This window comes from Perognathus longimembris, chromosome 1, assembly GCF_023159225.1.
Source record: "Perognathus longimembris pacificus isolate PPM17 chromosome 1, ASM2315922v1, whole genome shotgun sequence".
NCBI classification, from domain to species: domain Eukaryota; kingdom Metazoa; phylum Chordata; class Mammalia; order Rodentia; family Heteromyidae; genus Perognathus; species Perognathus longimembris.
Window position 1 is genome coordinate 65379586 of NC_063161.1, and position 17986 is coordinate 65397571.

The window sequence follows — 17986 nt, forward strand, 5'->3', positions numbered from 1 at the left end:
CAGGGCCTGAGCACTGTCCCTGGCTTGTTTTTTGCTCAAGGCTAGCACTCTGCCACTTGAGCCACAGCGCCACTTCTGGCCATTTTCTGTATATGTGGTGCTGGGGAATTGAACCCAGGGCTTCATGTATACAAGGCAAGCGCTATTGCCACTAGGCTATATCCCCAGCCCCTATATATCCAAACTTGATGTGGGATTTGAGTCCAGGCAGCCTGACATTATAGGCATGTCTTTGGCTTTCATATTGCTCCGTCACTTAATGAAATGAGGAGCCAATTGGAAATTTGGTGCATTTTGGTGGACTTTGTTAACATAGTGTTGCCTTGGTGAGATTGCTTCTTTTTTTGTTTTTAAACAGTTTATTTGTTTTGATTTTGTTGCCAATTCTGGGGCATGGACTCAGGGCCTGATCACTGTCCCTGGCATCTTTTTGCTCAAGACTAGCACTCTACCTCTTGAGCTACAGCGCCAGCTTTTTTTCTACATATGTGGTGCTGAGGAATTGAACCCAGGGCTCCATGTATACTAGGTGAGTACTTTACCACTATTCCCAGCCATATTCCCAGCGTGAGATTGTTTCTTGTGATCAATTCTGATGAGTTGATAGTATTTACCAAAGAAGAGTACTGAACTTCTGTTTAGATGTTTCAGTTGGCTACTGGCATCACAGTTGTTGAGTGTTGAAACAAGACTGTGATGACTGGTCTCAGCCTTTAAAAGCACTTAGGCTCAGTTGCCCTGTGTTGCCCAGAGCCCCTCTTGCTTTAATCCTATCCAGAAGTAGATCTCTGGTCAGCTGAGGTGATGAACTGCAAATTGTCCAATTGTGCAGATTCTGAGAGGAATCTTGAGATCTCCATCTGAAGCCAATTTTTTTTAATCAGTCCTGGGGTGTGAACTCAGAGCCTGGGCACTGTCCCTGAGCTTCTTTAGCTTAAGGCTAGTTCTACCACTTGAGCCACAGTGCCACTTCTGGCATGGTGCTGAGGAATTGCAGAGCTTCATGCATGCTGTGTAAGCACTCTACCACTAAGCCACATTCCCAGCCCCCCCCCCTTTTTTTTTGGTGGCAGTCCTTGGGATTGAACTTAGGGTCTTGGCATTGTCCCTGAACATTTTTGCCCAAGGACAGTGCTCTACCACTTGATCTATAGCCCTACTTCCAGCTTTTTTGGTGTTTAATTGGTGGTAAGTTTCTCACAGACTTTCCTGCCCAGTCTAGGTTTGAAGTTTGATCCTCAGATCTCAGCCTCTTGAGAAGCTAAGATTACAGACATGAGCCACTGGTGTCTGGCCTTGGACTCTAATTTTGAGTCTCACCTTTGCTCAACTTCCTTGATGTAAATGTGATTGATTCTTCTTTTCTCCTCTGAGAGTTTAAGATTTGTCTTCCTTGTGTTTGCTTCCACATACTTTCAGCTTTCTCATTTCACCCTTCTTTAACCCTGTTTTATGGTGAGAAAGCTTAACAAAGTTTTGTCACTCTAAGACTAAGATGTACTTTGTCAGTATGCTACTAAAATTTCCCATCAAGCCCACCGAAATCTTTCTCTGGTGTCTCTTCCTGAAAGGGTTTCATAATGCTTTCAACCACATAGATAACCTTCTGTGGTAGAAGCATGTCTCTAGTGCATGTGTGTGCCTTTCTCTCTCTGTATTCCCTTCCATACCAGACTCAGACTTCTAGAGGACCTAGACAATGCTGCCTATTGAAGTCGCTTGAGAAACTTTGTTGCACTGTGTTGTGTATATGATTTGCCTTCTGGTATGTTTTTCTTGGAGAACATCAGCAATGTATTAAATACTGAAGATCCTAAGGTAGGAGCTTAATATAATATGAAGCAATTTAAGAGATTAAATTCAGATATAAAAAGATCTAGGAAAGTTTACAGGAAGATACTATTAGGAAAACTTTCCAAGTAAGGTCCCTGAGCCCAACAAGCTGTCTCTCTCTTCCCCTGCTATGACACAGGAGAGTAAATGATATCATCTGTCAGTTTTTTGGTCAAGCTTATCATTTTGCAACTTAGGCAACAGATATTTGGTGCTAGTACATTCTTATGTACCTGTTCGTATTTTTGTAGGTATATAAGACTATAAAATTATAATATTAAGTTCCAAAATAATTGTAAACTTTTTTTTTTGTAGAAATACAACTTTAGGGAAAATAGAGTCCCCCCCCCCCCCTTGGTCCTGGGTCCTGGGGCTTGAACTCAGGTCCTGAGTGCTGTCCCTGAGTCTCTTTGTGTTCAAAGCTAGCACTCCACCACTTAAGGCACAGCACCACTTCTGGCTTTTTCTGAGTAGTTTATTGGAGATAAGAGTCTCACAGACTTTGCTGCCTGGGCTGGCTTTGAACCACAATCCTCAGATCTTAGCTTCTTGAGTAGTTAGGATTATAGATGTGAGCCACCAGTGCCCGGCTGGAAAATAATGTTTTAAATTAACCAAACTCATCAAGAAGTCCCATCTGTATAATACTTTCTTTTAAAAAACTAAATTTTTGTTGGGTGCTAGTGGCTCATGCCAGTAATACTAACTATCCTGGAGGCTGAGATCTGAGGATTGAGGTTCAAAGCCAACCTAGGCAGGAAAGTCCAAGAGACACTTACCTCCAATTAGCCACAAAAAACTCTGAAGTGGGGCTGTGGCTCAAGTGTTAAGAGTGCTAACCGTGCACTGAAAAGCTCAGGGACAGTGCCCAGACCTTGAGTTCAGGCACCACAAAACAAACAAAAAAACAACCAACCAAACAAAAAACAACTGTCCCTCACCACCACCACCAACTTTTATATTTTGTAAATTTTACAAATCGCTGTTCCCCCTCCCCCCTTTTTTCTTTGAAATGTTCATCAGGTAGCAAAACTCTTTAAGGCTCTTAAACCTGAATTAGAGAAAGGTAATTGCTTCAAACCTAATATACATTTCTCTTACATTGTATTTTAAGACACTCAAGACACACATTTTAAAAGGTAACATATTGCTATGTATGTGAACATAAAGGAAGAGGTAGTCTGTCATCCGTAGTGAGGATACAGAGTTGCTGGACTGTGAGCACAGTAGTATTCACATGCATGTTCTCTTCTGGATCTACATCTGTGCTCAGGAATCAACGGCATTGGATTCATTACCACAGGCAAACAAGCTGAAATGATTGCTTTGCCATGGTATTTGTTTTTGTTTTCAAATTTTCGGGCCTCTTCCACCTAATTTGTTGGGCTGTGACTTATGAAAACATGTAAGATTATAACTCTAAAAATTCCATTCTTTTGAAACCATAGTATTTGGTCATGGCGTTTGTAGAAGCTAAAAGTATTTTTTAATTGTCTCATGAGATTTGTGGGATGAACATGGAAAAGATAAAGTTGGCTTTATAGTTTGACATAGTTAATTCTCAGTATCCATATCATTCATCATGAAAAATGTGATCACACACAGATTCTGTGCACTCACTATGCAAAATTCATGTGCATTCCAGTTCAAACCAACCACCATCGAGAAACGCTGAAAGTCTGGTTTGTATTTTATAAGTGCTTTGTGTCAATGACTTGCTTAGCTTTATTTATTTATTTTTTGAAAAATGCATCTTTTAAGAATGTTTCATCCAATGGTTAAGTGTGGGCAATGGAGATATAATGCCCTTTTAAATAATCTATTTCTGTCTACATAAATTCCTTGTATTGTCTTTACCCACTGAGTTTCTATGAAAATAAATTGGCTTTGCCTGTTAAAACAAAACAATCCTTTAGAGCTGTGTGTTTTGCCCTTTCCTTTGACAGTTTTTGAAGTTTTCTTTCTGGGCATGGGGCATTAGTATGAGTTTTAGCTAGGGTCCTGCTACCCATGGCTACATAAAGCCAGAGGCCATAGAAAAGAAAATGCCGTTAGGATTGTTAGTGAACATATGTTAATTTTTATAGCTTTTTTTAAAGAAGTGGGAGGAGATTGCCTTTCTGTGAGTTTATCTTTTGGTAATGAGTCAAGGATATGCTAATGCTAATGAATATTTGGGTGTGTTTACTTAAAAAACAGTGGAGCCAGTTCTACAATCCGAGTCTTACCTGGAACTACCAACTCACAACTACAGACGCCATCGCCATTGCAGAGGTCCAGAACTCGTACAGCATTTATTTTCCATTTTCAGGTATACCACCTGAGCTTATTTTAACTTTTCAGGTTCTAGCCCAGGTTTCATCCTTTCCTTTTTATAAGACTCATTTAAGACAAAGTAAAGCCTCTCTTCTCCCGCTTTACTACTTCTGTACTGTCAGGATGAAGCTGAGAGGAATTCTGGTTATTCACTTGTGTTTTTCTCATCCTCGGTCTCCCATGAATACATGACTTGATTTATCTTGATCACCCTAGTTAACTTGCTCCACATTTTTTTTCCAAAAGTGCAAAAGCAGTTTCAGCTAAAAATACAACATATCAAAATGCTCCCAAAGTTGTGGCCTCAGTTCAAATATGCTGATCAATTTTGAAAATCTAAGTCAGCCCGGGCTCATGAAACCAGGGAGAAGAACCTTTGTGGTGAAGGACAGATTTCCAAAAATTCACCACAGCCCTGTTCTTAGCTGGAGTTTGTGCTGATATTGCCAGTCAGCTGAGGGATAGATGCAAAAAGCAGGAAGCATTATTGAATTGAGCCCCAGTGCCAATTTGGGAAAGCAAATTAAAATGTAAAAGAGTATTTTTCCACTCCTGGCATCTCAACATAAAGTGGCAAAAATACATGGTTCCTGAAATTGCTCATCTTGCCAGAAAGGAAAGCCAATTACTAATGTTTTTGGTAAAAAAAAAAAAATGCACACATACTTAGGTTTTTAAAAAATCAAGTGAAATAGCTATACTTTACAAATCAGAATGTATGTATATTTATCGTTGGAAAAATACCTTCACAAAAATGACTGTATTGGGACTTATTTCAGTGTCTTTGGATCTATTTCCAGGTGCTGCCTGAAGAATGGATGATGATGATTTTGGCGGTTTTGAGGTATGTTTTGGTGGTGTTGTTTATGTTTACAACTCTGCAGGGTTCTAAGGGAATAATTATTTTGAAAACATACTATTTCTCATTGGTATTGCTCAATTGGTATTGTCTTAATCACTGTAATTCTGGAAAACAAAGTGAAATGGAAGCCAGGTACTGGTTGCTCACACCCATAATCCCAGCTACTCAGAAGACTGAGATCTGAGGTTTGCTGCTTGATGCATATCGTGGGCAGGAACATCTATGAAATGCCTGACCTCCAATTAACCAGCAAAAGGCAGAAGTGGAGCAAAAAAGCTCAGCTGAGTTCAAATCCCGGTATTGGTACACACACACACACACACACACACACACACACACACACACACGAAGTGGAAGACAAGGGAAAACTATGGTCCTTTTGAAAGTGAAAAGTGGTTTATGATCATTGAAGGTTGGGTTTTGCCCATAGGAATGGTTTAAATGGGGATAATAAAATGATGCCAATGGAATATTGAAGACTAGGGTTCACAAATTGCCAGCAGGAGAGATTGCTGCTAGGCCCATGTCTTCTGGAATCCCTGGGAGCTGAGGGGTGACTTGCCGACCCTGCATACGCTGCCTGCTCACACCTGTAGTGAGCTGATGTAGTGTGTGAAGTACATAGCCCTTTGGTGGTGAAGTTAATTGGTATGTTTGCCTTTCTAAAATACTCTGTCAGGTTTCTGTTGGGGATTTCCTAAGTGGAAATTATTAGCTGAAGAGGTAGTTAGCTTTTACTTAATCCTTTTCAATGCATGTTCATTTTATTGAAATATTTTATAACCCAGTTATTTTTATGGAGCCAGTATAGTCTTGCAGGAAAATCTCTGGATTACGACTCAGGCTGCCTGAGCTTAAGCACTGGAACTACCATCAAGTGAACTCTGAAATTTCCTTTCCTTCCTTTCTTCCTTTCTTCCCTCCTTCCTTCCTTTCCTTTCTTCTCTCTCTCTTTTATGGCTTTTTTTTTGCCAGTCCTGGGCCTTAGACTCAGGGCCTGAGCACTGTCCCTGGCTTATTTTTGCTCAAGGCTAGCACTGTGCCACTTGAGCCACAGCACCACTTCTGGCCGTTTATGTGGTGCTGGGGAATTGAACCCAGGGCTTCATGTATACGAGGCAAGTACTCTTGCCACTAGGCCATATTCCCAGCCCCTCTCTTATGTTTTTAAAGGAGATTTAATGTTTGGATTTGGTAAAAGTGGAATTGTAATGATTAGTGTAATTAATGCTACACAAAGTACATACTAAGTGTTCTGAATTATATAGAATATGGTATGAGATTTTAGCTTTCTTGTTCTCTTTATCATTTTTTTTTATGCCAGTCACCAAACTCAGGGATTTGGTGCTGTCCCTGAGCTCTTTTGCTCAAAGCTAACACTCTACCACTTTGAGCCACAGTGCTACTTCCTCTTCTGTTTATCTTAGTAGAATCTGTCAATATGGAGGACTTCAGTGTATGGGCAAAGTGCTTTTTTTGTGTTTTATCTGAAACTTTCAATTTTTATGTTTAACCCATTTTTATTATCTTTTATATATATATTTATTAAGTGGTAGAAATTTTTTTTTGTTGGTTCTGGGACTTGAACTCAGGGCCTGTGCTCTGTCCCTGAGCCTATCTGTGCCTAAGGCTAGAGCTCTACCACTTGAGCCACAGCATCACTTCGAGCCTTTTCTGTTTATGTGGTACTGAGTAATTGAACCCAGGACTTCATGCATGCTAGGCAAACACTACTAAGCCACATCCCAGCACTAGAATATTTTTCAAGTTACTTGAAATTTTTTGTTAGAATTCCTTCAATTCTGAGGGAAATAAATGTTTGAGATTATTATTTGGCTTAGTTTATCATTTGGAAATTGTTATGTATAACATTTTAAACATGTTATCTAATATAGTATATGTGATATATAATCTATACTATATGCGATATAAACACATGGCATATGTTATATATGATATACGTTTATTATACATATGTAACATGCATGTTATATATTGTACATGTTTATATATTACAATATAGGTTATATATTATATATGCTTTATGTAATATATGTACACACACACATATATATGTGCTCATTAGAGTGACAGTTCCACCCCAGTGTTTACGTTCCATACATCTATTCTTTTGAAGCTACTTAGGTACAGTATTAGTTCACATTACAGTTGAATTGTGGTTATATATTTTTCATAGTTTGTAGAGAGTAGCCATTAGCCTCTGTGCTTCTGTGGCAGATTGCCCCCCATTCAGATCCTTTTATGAGACATCCAGGTAGAATACATATTGAGGTCAGGGGTCTAATTTTCAGTAATAATTTTGCAGTGACAAGGTCACCTGATTCTCAGAAAACACTGTACTCAGTACTCAGTAATTGACTGTTTTGGAGTAAGAGTGTTTTTTCATTGAAAATGTCAGCTTTTGGGGATTTCCTAGAGGTTCAGTGTTGGAAAGAAGATAGAGTTAGATCCTACTTGTTTTTGGTTTAGATTGGTCCCTAAAGAAGGCCTTGGATAATTAAATAAGATGTTTTAGTCTCTTTATGTATAGGTATATTTTTCAGGCATCTGGGGTTTGATCATGTGTTTGCTTGGCAGGCACTTGAACCACACCCCAATGCTTGCTTTACTTTTTGAATAGAGTCTCTCACTTTTTCTTTGCCAGTCTGGACTTTGATCCTCCTTCTTGGATATATGAAATAAAAATGTCATTGATATGGGATTTATTTGATAAAAGGAAAGACAGTTTCTACTTAATAGTGCATTGAGTGGGAGGAGGGGGTTAGGGGTTGTGGTCATGAGGACAGAGTGCCACTCACATGTGTGGTGTGTTATGGAAGAGGTGCTTGCAGTACTTGATCACATGCTTAGTGTGCCATCATTTCTACTTTTCAGACCTTTTCAAACAATCTTGCTTTTGCCCTTAGGCTGCAGAGACTTTTGATGGAGAAAATGGTGAAACCCAAACAACATCTCCTGCTATTCCTTGGGCTGCCTTTCCTACAGGTACTGGTGGATAGCGACTAGGAAGTATTTTTCTTATGTTACCTTTTTGCTTTGGTCAGAACTTGTTTCATTTCGCCTTTTCTGAGCTGGAAATTGAAATGCCTTAACTTCAATCTCTAGGTTAGTGGTTTTGTTAATAACAAAAAACTGGTCACCAGTGGCTCTGTCTGTTGTCCTAGCTATTCAGGAGGTTTAGAAATGAGACTTGAGGCTTGAAGCTGACCAGGCAGGAAAGTCCATGAGACTCTTATTTCCAATTAGCCACCAAAAAGTCAGAAGTGGAGCTAAGGAGCTCAGGGATAGTGGCCAGGCCCTGAGTTCAAGTACCAGGACCAGTCTAAACAAAAACACAATTCCATAAAGGTAGCTTGAGGACTAATTCTAAAATATGACAGAAGGAATACAATGTTTTTATGTTGTAGTATAATTTCCATTTTAAAGATGAATCTTAGTTTAGAAGGTTGAAGTACTAGTTACTTGTTTTAGGTTGCTTTGTTCATTAGTTAACAGGTATCCTTCTTGCATTCTAAAAATAATTTATCATAGCCATTTAAATTTAAATTTAGAAGTTGCTTTGTAATAAAAGCATTCAGAAGTATTTAGATTAAAAATAGGTTCTCAGGGGCTTCAGATAAACATCAGTGGTAGAGCTTGTACATACCATGTCTGAGGCCTTGAGCTCAATTCCTAGCACATACATGCCAATAAAGGAATTAAGTATAAAAATGAATTCCATTGTTGAGATATGCTAAATTCTCTAGTAAATTCCTTGATGTCTAAAGAATATTTGGAAGCTGGTAAATTTTTTCTGTCAAATTATTGGAAAGTCAGATCAGATTATTATAATTATTTACCATACAAATATTCATCAATTGCTTGCTGTGTATTACACACTCTTAGGTTTGGCAAATAGAACTTCCTCTAATCTTGACTTCAAGGGCAAAGGCAGGCGCATGTGAAGCACATTTATCATTGGAGAAAGAATGATGACTTTGTCATTGTGCATTTAGCAAGTGTGTATCTGATGCTTGGTGTGCGTGAGTCAGCACTCTCCTTCAGGCTGGGTATTTATATTGTTCATCTGGCCTTTGAAGGACTCCAATGATTTCAATGTGACAGTGGGAAAAGATATCAAAGGCTGAAAGCCCAATGGAACAACAAAGTATAGGCAAGAAAAAAGGAGTGGTGTAGCTCATTTTTGATTTCTATATTGTTTCTATATTGTTCTATATTGTTTCCCCTGCCTGAAATTCTACCCTTTTCCCATTTTCTTTCTCCTGTTTCCCTTATTACACTGTCATGCTTATTTTCCTTTAATGTGTTATTTCGTGCTTTAATATTTGTGTTTCTGGGAACTTTTCCTAGGAAACCTTCTCAAGTCTTTGTGGAACTTAATTATGTGATTTCCATGTTGGATTGTAAAATTTTCTGGGTTAGATATTACATAATCAAAATGATTTGGTCTCTTGCTCTCTCTGTGTATATGCATATTTTTGGTGGTGCTGTGTTCAAATGAGCAGAGGGCCTAATGCTTGCTAGGCCAGCACTCTTATCACTTGAACCAGATTCCTATTACTTCTTGCTATTGTTACTTTTCAAATATATTCTCTCTCTCTCTCTTTATGCCAGCCTGGACTTTGATCTTCCTTATAGCTTATAGTTGTCTTTACGTAAATATATTCAGAGTGAATAAATATGGAGAAAATGAGTGATTGGAGGAGTAACTGAATCAATGAGCAGGTAAAGCTGACAATGGAAACTAGTAGGAAGAGTTGGGGTAATAAATTACATTTATCTAGCAGGTTAGGAGTTTTAGTGTATTGACAGCTTGTTTATTGTAAAATAGGAATCACAGCCTTGTTCTGCTTTTTGTGCAGTTGAAGAGAAATTGAGTTTTAATGCTAATAGGTATGTTTAGGGATGAAAGCTAGTCTTTTAGATTCCATTTCAGTTGTCAGTAATTGTTTTTTTTTGTACCAGTATCAAGAGTTGAACTCAGTACCTCACTCTCTTGTTTAGTTATTGTCCTCTTGGCTGGTGCTCTACCACTTGAGCCACACTTCCACTTCTGGATTTTTGCTGACAACTTGGAAATAAGAGTCTTTATGTTTTCCAGGCTAATTATTATATAACCTGAGACAGTGTACCTCTGTAAGTGTCTGCTTATATCCTGCAATCCCCAAGACATCATCTCAGCATGATTTACACAGTGGCCCCTCTGAAATGCTGGTGTTGCTCATGATGGGTCAACACCTCCTCCTTCAGAGTCAACTCTCAGTAATGGTCTCTGGGAGATTCCTAGAGTAGATTCACTTTGTTAACTCTGCTTGAGTGCTGCTCATTCTATGGTGGCAATAGTATACATAAGTGAGGAGACCATAAAAGTAAACTTTCTCTTGACATGTATTGATCTTGGAAATCTTCAGTAAGTACTCTAAGATGGCTAAAATGTATCTTGACTCTGCTGATACTGAGGATTGAACTCAGGGCCTGGCACTTTCTTTTTTCTATTTTTTTAAATCTTTTTAATTTTTTAAAATTTATTGTGAAGGTGATGAATGGGGGAGTTACATAAGTAAGGTATTGAGTAGCTTTCTTTTTAAACATTGTTACCCCCCTCCCTCATTTTCTCCCACTTAACCACTAACCACTCCCCTTACCCCAAAGTTTAAAGTTCATTTCCAACATAGAGTTTAGTGAGTATCATTGTTGCATTACTTCATCCATTGTCCTGCTGTTTCTGTGGTTTCCTTTCCCTCCCATAGATCAGATAGGCTTATACAAGAAAAAGGGAACAGAAAATTAAAACAGAAAGAAAAAAAATAGAAATAACTGCATACAGGACATAATACGAATTTCTTGTTTCCAATTCTTGGAGTTCACTTTGATATGCTTCATTATATATGGTTCTTAGTGATTGGGCTATTGTAGCACTGAATCTTCCCCATATGTGTAGAGCCAGTACTACTTGGGAAAAATCTGAAAATGGAAATAGTGGTCAATGTGCTTTCTGAGAGTCAAGCTTTCTTTGTCACTTTGTCTTTTCTTTTTTTTTTTTTCTTATTTATTGTCAAAGTGATGTACAGAGAGGTTACAGTTTCATATGTTAGGTATTGGATACATTTCTTGTATTGTTACCTCCTCCATTCCCCCCTCCTCCTCCCCCTTTCTGTCTCCCCCCATGAGTTGTTCAGTTGGTTTACACCAAACAGTTTTGCAATATTGCTTTTGTAGTCGTTTGTCTTTTTATCCTGTGTCTTTCGATTTTGGTATTCCCTTTCACTTTCCTAGTTCTAATACCAGTATGTACAGTTTCCAGTGTACTCCGATAAGATACAGTGATAGTGCAGGTACAACCACAGGAAGGGGATACAAGAGGATCATCAACAATAGAAGCTACGGTTTCACATGGCATGTTGAAAGTAATTACAAAAGTGATATATCACTCGTTTCCATAACATGGAGTTCATTTCACTTAGCATTATCTTATGCATTCATAGGGGCATAACAATTACTATCTTGTGATCCTCTGCTGTGACTAGCCTAAACCTGGAGCCTGGCACTTTCATTTGGCTTTATTCACTCAAAGCTGATGCTCTACCACTTGAGCGATGCCTCCACTTTTGGCTTTTTGCTGGTTAATTGGAGATAAGAATCTCTCAGGTGTTCCTGCCTGAGCTGGCTTTGAACTTCAAACCTCAGATCTCAGCCTTTTGAGTAGCTAGGATTACAGGCATGAGCCACCAGTGCCCAGCTTATGTATTGACTTTACCAGCAATTATTTGTATGCTTGTGTCAATTACAATGCAGCCTCTCACCTGTGATATGTGTCTTTATGCTTTGCTTACCATAGGAACTGGAAAATGAATTAATATTAAATCATCAAATTCTTCTTTTACTTTTATTTTCCACATACATATGGAGTTTGTTACTTTATTTCAGTGAAGGCTATCCAAAGAAGAGTATTTTTCCTCTCTCCTGCCCTTTCTTGTCCTGTCATCTTCTCTTCCCCTCCCTTCTTCCCTCCCTTCCTTTCTCCCTTCCTCCCTCCCTCCCTCCCTTCCTTCCTGCCTTCCTCCCTTCCTGCCTTCCTGCCTTCCTGCCTTCCTGCCTTCCTGCCTTCCTGCCTGCCTGCCTGCCTGCCTGCCTGCCTTCCTGCCTTCCTGCCTTCCTCCCTTCCTCCCTTCCTCCCTCCTTCCTTCCTTCCTCTTCCCTCTCTCCCTCTTTCCCTCCCTTTCTTCCTTTCTTTTCACTCTCAAATATTTATTGGTTGCAAACTTATGCTGGTAGAACAGGGAAAAACAGAATTCAGTCCTGATTTTAAGGAGCTTATATTCTAGTGGGAGAAGGGTGAGAAACAAGCACATAAACAAGCACTAAATACACTGGTTCCAAGCATCTAATGCAAGGAAGGATATCCACAATGTATGAGGATGGTGTGGGATGGAGGGGGCCATGCTGGCACAGGGTCGTCCAGGCAGGCATAAGGAGAGCCTCCTCTGAAAAGGGATATTTAGGGCCTGTGGACAGGAAGCCAGGCAGTTCAAAGCTGAGGTAAGTGTTCTGGGCAGAGGAAGAATTGCTTTTATTGAGGCCTTTCCCTCCCTGATGTATCCCCTTATATCCTTGCTTCACCTTGCACTGCAGCCTGCCTTTCATGGCCATCGTGTTTGAATCCTGTGGACTAATCTTCCATCTACATGGTGTTCTTGGCCAGTATTCCCATGCCTTTGCCATTCTTCCTGACTTTTAACATGTCCCCTTATCTCCCATCTGCTCAGCCCAGCATTCTTCTTCTTTTACAAAATGACATAATACTTTCTAAATTTGTTCTGTGTCTCCTCAACTGCTTCCTCTGAGGTACTTTTACATTTTTATCTCTGTACTACTTGCTTAGAACTTAGCTGATGTCATTGCATATTTTTAAAAATTGTGTTCAAATACATATCACTAAATTTATCATCTTAATTAGATCACATGTGCAAGTTAGTGTTCTATCCTGTAAAATGGAAACTGTGGATCCATTCTAGATGACCCCTCATTTCCCCTCTCCCTCATTCCTGATAACCAGAATTATGCTATTTTTATGAATCTGGTTGATTTAGCAAAATTGTGCAGTATTTGCTTTTTTTGTGACTGCTTATTTCATTTAGAATAACACTCTGAAGGTTCATACATGTAAAATTGTCAGAAATCTCCCTTTTATTCTGAATAATATTCCAATTTAATGTTCTGTTATATGTCAATAAGTAACATTTAGAAGTTAGGCAGATGTAGTTCATTATAGCATGGTAGTATTAATTCTTTACCTCTCTTTATTTCTCTCTTGATTTTTTTTTTTTTTTGCCAGTCCTGGGGCTTAAACTCAGGGCCTGAGCACTATTCCTGGCTTTGTTTTGCTCAAGGCTAGCACTCTACCACTTGAACCATAGCACTACTTCTGGCTTTTTTTTTCTATATATGTGGTGCTTAGGAATCAAGTCCAGGGCTTGAGGCAAGCACTCTACCACTAGGCCATATTCCCAGCCCCTCCTTTATATTCTTATTTAAAGGAAAATTATTTCAGACTTTGTATGTCATCTATTACAACCAAGTTTGGAGTTTTATAGTCATAGGACCATATAATTTAGAAAAACAAATCCTAAATATTTGACTTGGAAATGTACTGTTTTGTGAAATTGTTGTGATCTAGTATTTTTCTCAAATTTTTTTTTACTTGCTTAAATTTGGGTGCATTTTAATTTTTTATTTGTTTAATAAAATTTTATCATTCAGGTGATGTACAGGTGGTTTACCATTTCATAAGCCAGGTAATGAGTACATTTCTGTTTGGACAATATTACGTTTACTTTCCCCAGGTTTCTCTCTCCCTTTCCTGCCTACAAGTTGCATCGTTCATTTTCCACATAGTGTATACTAAATACCATGCTTGCATTTGTTCATCCTCCCTCCCTCCATTTCTGTACTCCCCTTGCCTTCCCCAAAGATGGAAAACAGAACAAACAAAACAAAAAAAGCAAGAAAGACATCATCACCACCACTAACAAAAAAAATCCATGTATCCTTTACCTGGAAATCATCTCACTAACTAGTATTCTAAATGAGCCTTTGGTTCCTTTCCTGAGAGTGTCTTCCTTTAGTCTTACTCTGCGTGGAAACCTAGTGTCCTGCACAGTTTATCATGCCCCGGTGGATTTTAGATCTAGCTTCCACATATGTCTCTCAGATATTTTTAAGACTACTACTGTTCTACTCTTTAGGAACTAAGCACAGAGAAGTTTAAAAATTAATGGCTATCTTCTGATCTTTATATATGTCTTTGTAAATGCAAGTATACCTATACAGTGATGCCCACTTTTACCTTTGAAGGCAAGCTTTCTGTTTATTTGACCTTGAAAAATTTAAGGATTGCTAGTCTTGGTTTAGAAACAGTATAGATTTCTCATCATGTTTTCTTATGGCAAAGTTTCAGACTTCCTGGAATTTATTTAAATTAATTCTTGAGCTTTTCACCATTCATTCATTTGGTAATCACATATTTGTAAGTGTACTATATATTGGGTTTCCTTCTGTTTTCAGTGATGTTGAATGAAAGCTATCCCCTCAAAAGCCAGAACATTCCATGACATGTGTTGTTAGCATTGACAAGCACTTCCACAAGTAACTTTAGCTTCAATTCTTTGATAGCAGTTGGAAGGAAGGAAGGCATATTGGTTCAGAAAGTGTTGTGCTGTTGCCATTTTGTACAGTGTGGGTGGTGCTGTTTTAAAGGCGACTGACCATTTCCTTTTAACTTTCAAGTGTATAAATGTAAATTGTCTAGAAGGCGAGGTGGGAGGCAAAACCTTGAATACTGTCCTTTCCAATAATGTTTTAAGGTCTCTTGTAGGACTACACAGACCACATTAGAATGCATTGACCATCAAAGGAAAAAAAAATCAAGTGATCCAGATAGATACTTTAATCCAAATTAGCTCCTTCAAAACAGCTTATACAGAAGGCAGAATGAACTGCCTTTCTCAGGCCGATCCTTGAGAAGGGATCATGGGAACTGGACCAGCAGATGTTGGACCAAATAACTTAGATGTGGTTCACCTTGCGTCCCATGCTATTTGCATACAAAGCCAACAGGAAAGTTCAAACATTTTTCTTAAGACATTGGCAGAGAGAAATCTGGAAGGCAGATGCCTTTTTGATTTCATGGTTCAATTTTTCCATTCTCCATTCTTCTGGCCAGGAAAAGCTAGGACGGCAAATCGGTCATTTTATTAATAACCCATTCCGGCCTCTGCTAACCCTGTTTTTCCAGGAGAATCTGTATTACATATCTTTGCAAAGCTCAGAAGTTTGAGTCTACAAATTTTTGTTTGAGAAAAAAAAAGTGTTACACTATTTTTTCTGCAGATTTATCTGTGGTTTACATAGAGTAATAATAAATATTAAAGAAACTCATGGTACATTATATATTCACATATCTGCAGTTTTAACAAGCAGTATGGATAATGTTTAAAGGCTTTCCTTTCTCTTCACTTTGTATCTATATTAGCCTTTTTTTTTTTGCTATCTGATGCCATAGGCTTTATTTTTTTTTCTCAAATTTTTATTATCAAACTGATGTACAGAGAGGTTACAGTTTCATACGTTGGGCATTGGATACATTTCTTGTACTGTTTGTTACCTTGTCCCTCATGCCCCCCTTTTTTTTTTTTTTTGGTTAGAGCACACACTGGATTTCTGTTGGAATATAATTGTTCCTTAGTGTCTTCCACAGGTTATTTGAATGGAAGATTTTTTAAAGTTTCCTTTTTTTTTTTCTATTTCCTCTATTTACTTACTCTCCCCTCCCCAAGTTATTAAGTCATCTTGTTTTGTTCTGGAATCAGTTGCATTAAACCAATTCTAAAATGATAGCTTCTGTAAAATAGTGAATTACTAGTCTTTTTGTTTTGTTTTGATTTTGCAGTGCTGGGAATTAAACCCAAGGCCTCCATGCATGAATGCAAATGCTTTATGAACTGAACGAAATCCCTAGCACAAGTAAATTTTCAGTAATTAAGGATAGCTTATATTCTCATTAATGTATATGGTAGGGATATTCAAGGATGCTTGTCATGACCCTGAAGAAATTTATAATGTCATTTAAGGTCAAATACTCCTGATAGTGAAGTGAGAAATTGTGGCTTTGCCTTTAGCTGTCTAACTTCTCTGAAATCCAATTAGATAATCTGAAATACTTGATTATTCCTCCAGATTTTGAGTTCTGATCTGTCTTTTACTTTATTATGTTATTCTATTCTGTTCCATTCGGTTCTGTTCCATTCCAGTTAACATCTGTGATAGGAGTAGCTTCTTCTGGGTAAATTCATGGTGTCTGGTTTCATCTGCATTGATCCACCTGACACAGTACTAATGTAATAAATTACATTTGTTTTTAAAAACGTAGCTATGGCTGGATGCCAGGGGCTCACACCTATAATCTTAGCTATTCAGGAGGCTGAGATCTATGGATTGTGGTTTGAAGCCAGCCTGGACAGAAAAGTCTTATCTCCAGTTAACTACCAAAAAGTCAGAAAAGGGGTTGTGGCTCAAGTGGTAGAGTGCCAACTTGAGCAAAAAGCTAAGGGACCCATATCCTGAGTTCAATCCTTAATACCAGTGCATGTGTGCATGTACACCCCTCCCCCCAAGAAAAAGGATTCCTTTTTTTCTTTCTTTCTTTGATGCTGGTTCTGTGGCCTTGTGCTCTTGCTTGGCTTATTTTCTGATGTTCTACCACTTTAGTCATATTATCACTTAGGATTTCTGCTGGTTAATTGAAGATAAAAGATTTGTCTGTCTAGGCTGGCTTTGAGCCCCAATGCTCAGATCTCAGCCTCCTAAGAAGTGAGGATTATAGGCATAAGCCATTGACATTCAACTTTTTAAATATGTTTGTGGGCAAATAACATAATTTAAAAATAGTGTTGTTGAATCTTTCATATATAACTGTAAGTGAAAGTTTGGCATATATATTTCTTAATATGAAAACAATATTTGGAGTCCTTATGATTCTAAACTAGCAAAATTGCAACAAGTTTTATACTGTACTTGGCTTAGTTTATATGAAACCTTATCTAGCATTTTTATGCCAATATGTATACTTCGGTTTAGTTATCCTTCTGAATCATACTTCTTTGACCTTACAGAATACATGCTTAACTCTTATATTTTTGGTAGACTAACACACACACACACACACACACACACACACACGACATGAAAGGACAACAATATAAAGCTAGGCAGTGACAATCTATTTTGTCTTACTCTCCTGATATAGCTAGTCTTACAGTTTCTTTCTGTACCATTCAGAGATTTTCCAGCATGTAAAAATAATGTGGTCTTTTTCTATAGATGATTGTACTATAGGTTGTTCTCCCACTGTAACTCAGATAACTTACTGTAGAAATACTCTTAGCCTTTCCAAATTCATTTTAGTAGTATTCTTGTGAATATACCATTATTTGTGTAAGCAATATTTTCCTCTCAATTTCTCATTGTTACAGTGAGAATATACTTGTATTTTTGGCATATTTCTCTTAATTAGATAATTAATATGTAATGTTGCTGTGGCTTTATGGAAATAGCTTTGAAAGTTAGCAAATATATAAGCACAGAACAAATAACATGTTTTCTGACTGCATAATTTTAAATTTCTTATATAAGGTTACATACAAGAAAACATCGGTGATGTTGAGGGTGAGGGTGAACTAATAAGTCTTCTTAAGCTGACCATGGCAATTAGTACTAGTATAGTAATTTGAAATTCTCTTTAGTTGTGTTTTAAGAAAATGTGTAAAGTAAGGGCTGGGGGTATAGCTGAAGTTGTATAGTGTCTGCTTTGCAAGTATGGGCCCTGAGTTTAAACCTTAGTACTGCTTAACCCCAAAATTTGTAAAATAATGTTCATGGTGACATTGGTTATAATAG

General features: G+C 38.0%; 1 protein-coding gene across 4 annotated transcripts in view; it reads left to right on the plus strand.

Moving 5' to 3' along the window:
• The window catches only part of Ccdc91 (coiled-coil domain containing 91), a 228668-nt gene that overhangs the window by 53356 nt on the left and 157326 nt on the right, over positions 1-17986 (plus strand). For 3 of the 4 annotated variants that reach the window (XM_048366860.1, XM_048366845.1, XM_048366837.1), the window contains exons 2-3: positions 4950-4993; positions 7939-8017. In XM_048366860.1, coding sequence (XP_048222817.1) covers positions 4964-4993; positions 7939-8017 — 109 coding nt within the window. In that variant the 5' untranslated portion in view covers positions 4950-4963. Of the gene's footprint in view, positions 1-4946; positions 4994-7938; positions 8018-17986 lie in introns of those variants that run through there. The other variant, XM_048366852.1, reaches the window with a different exon arrangement.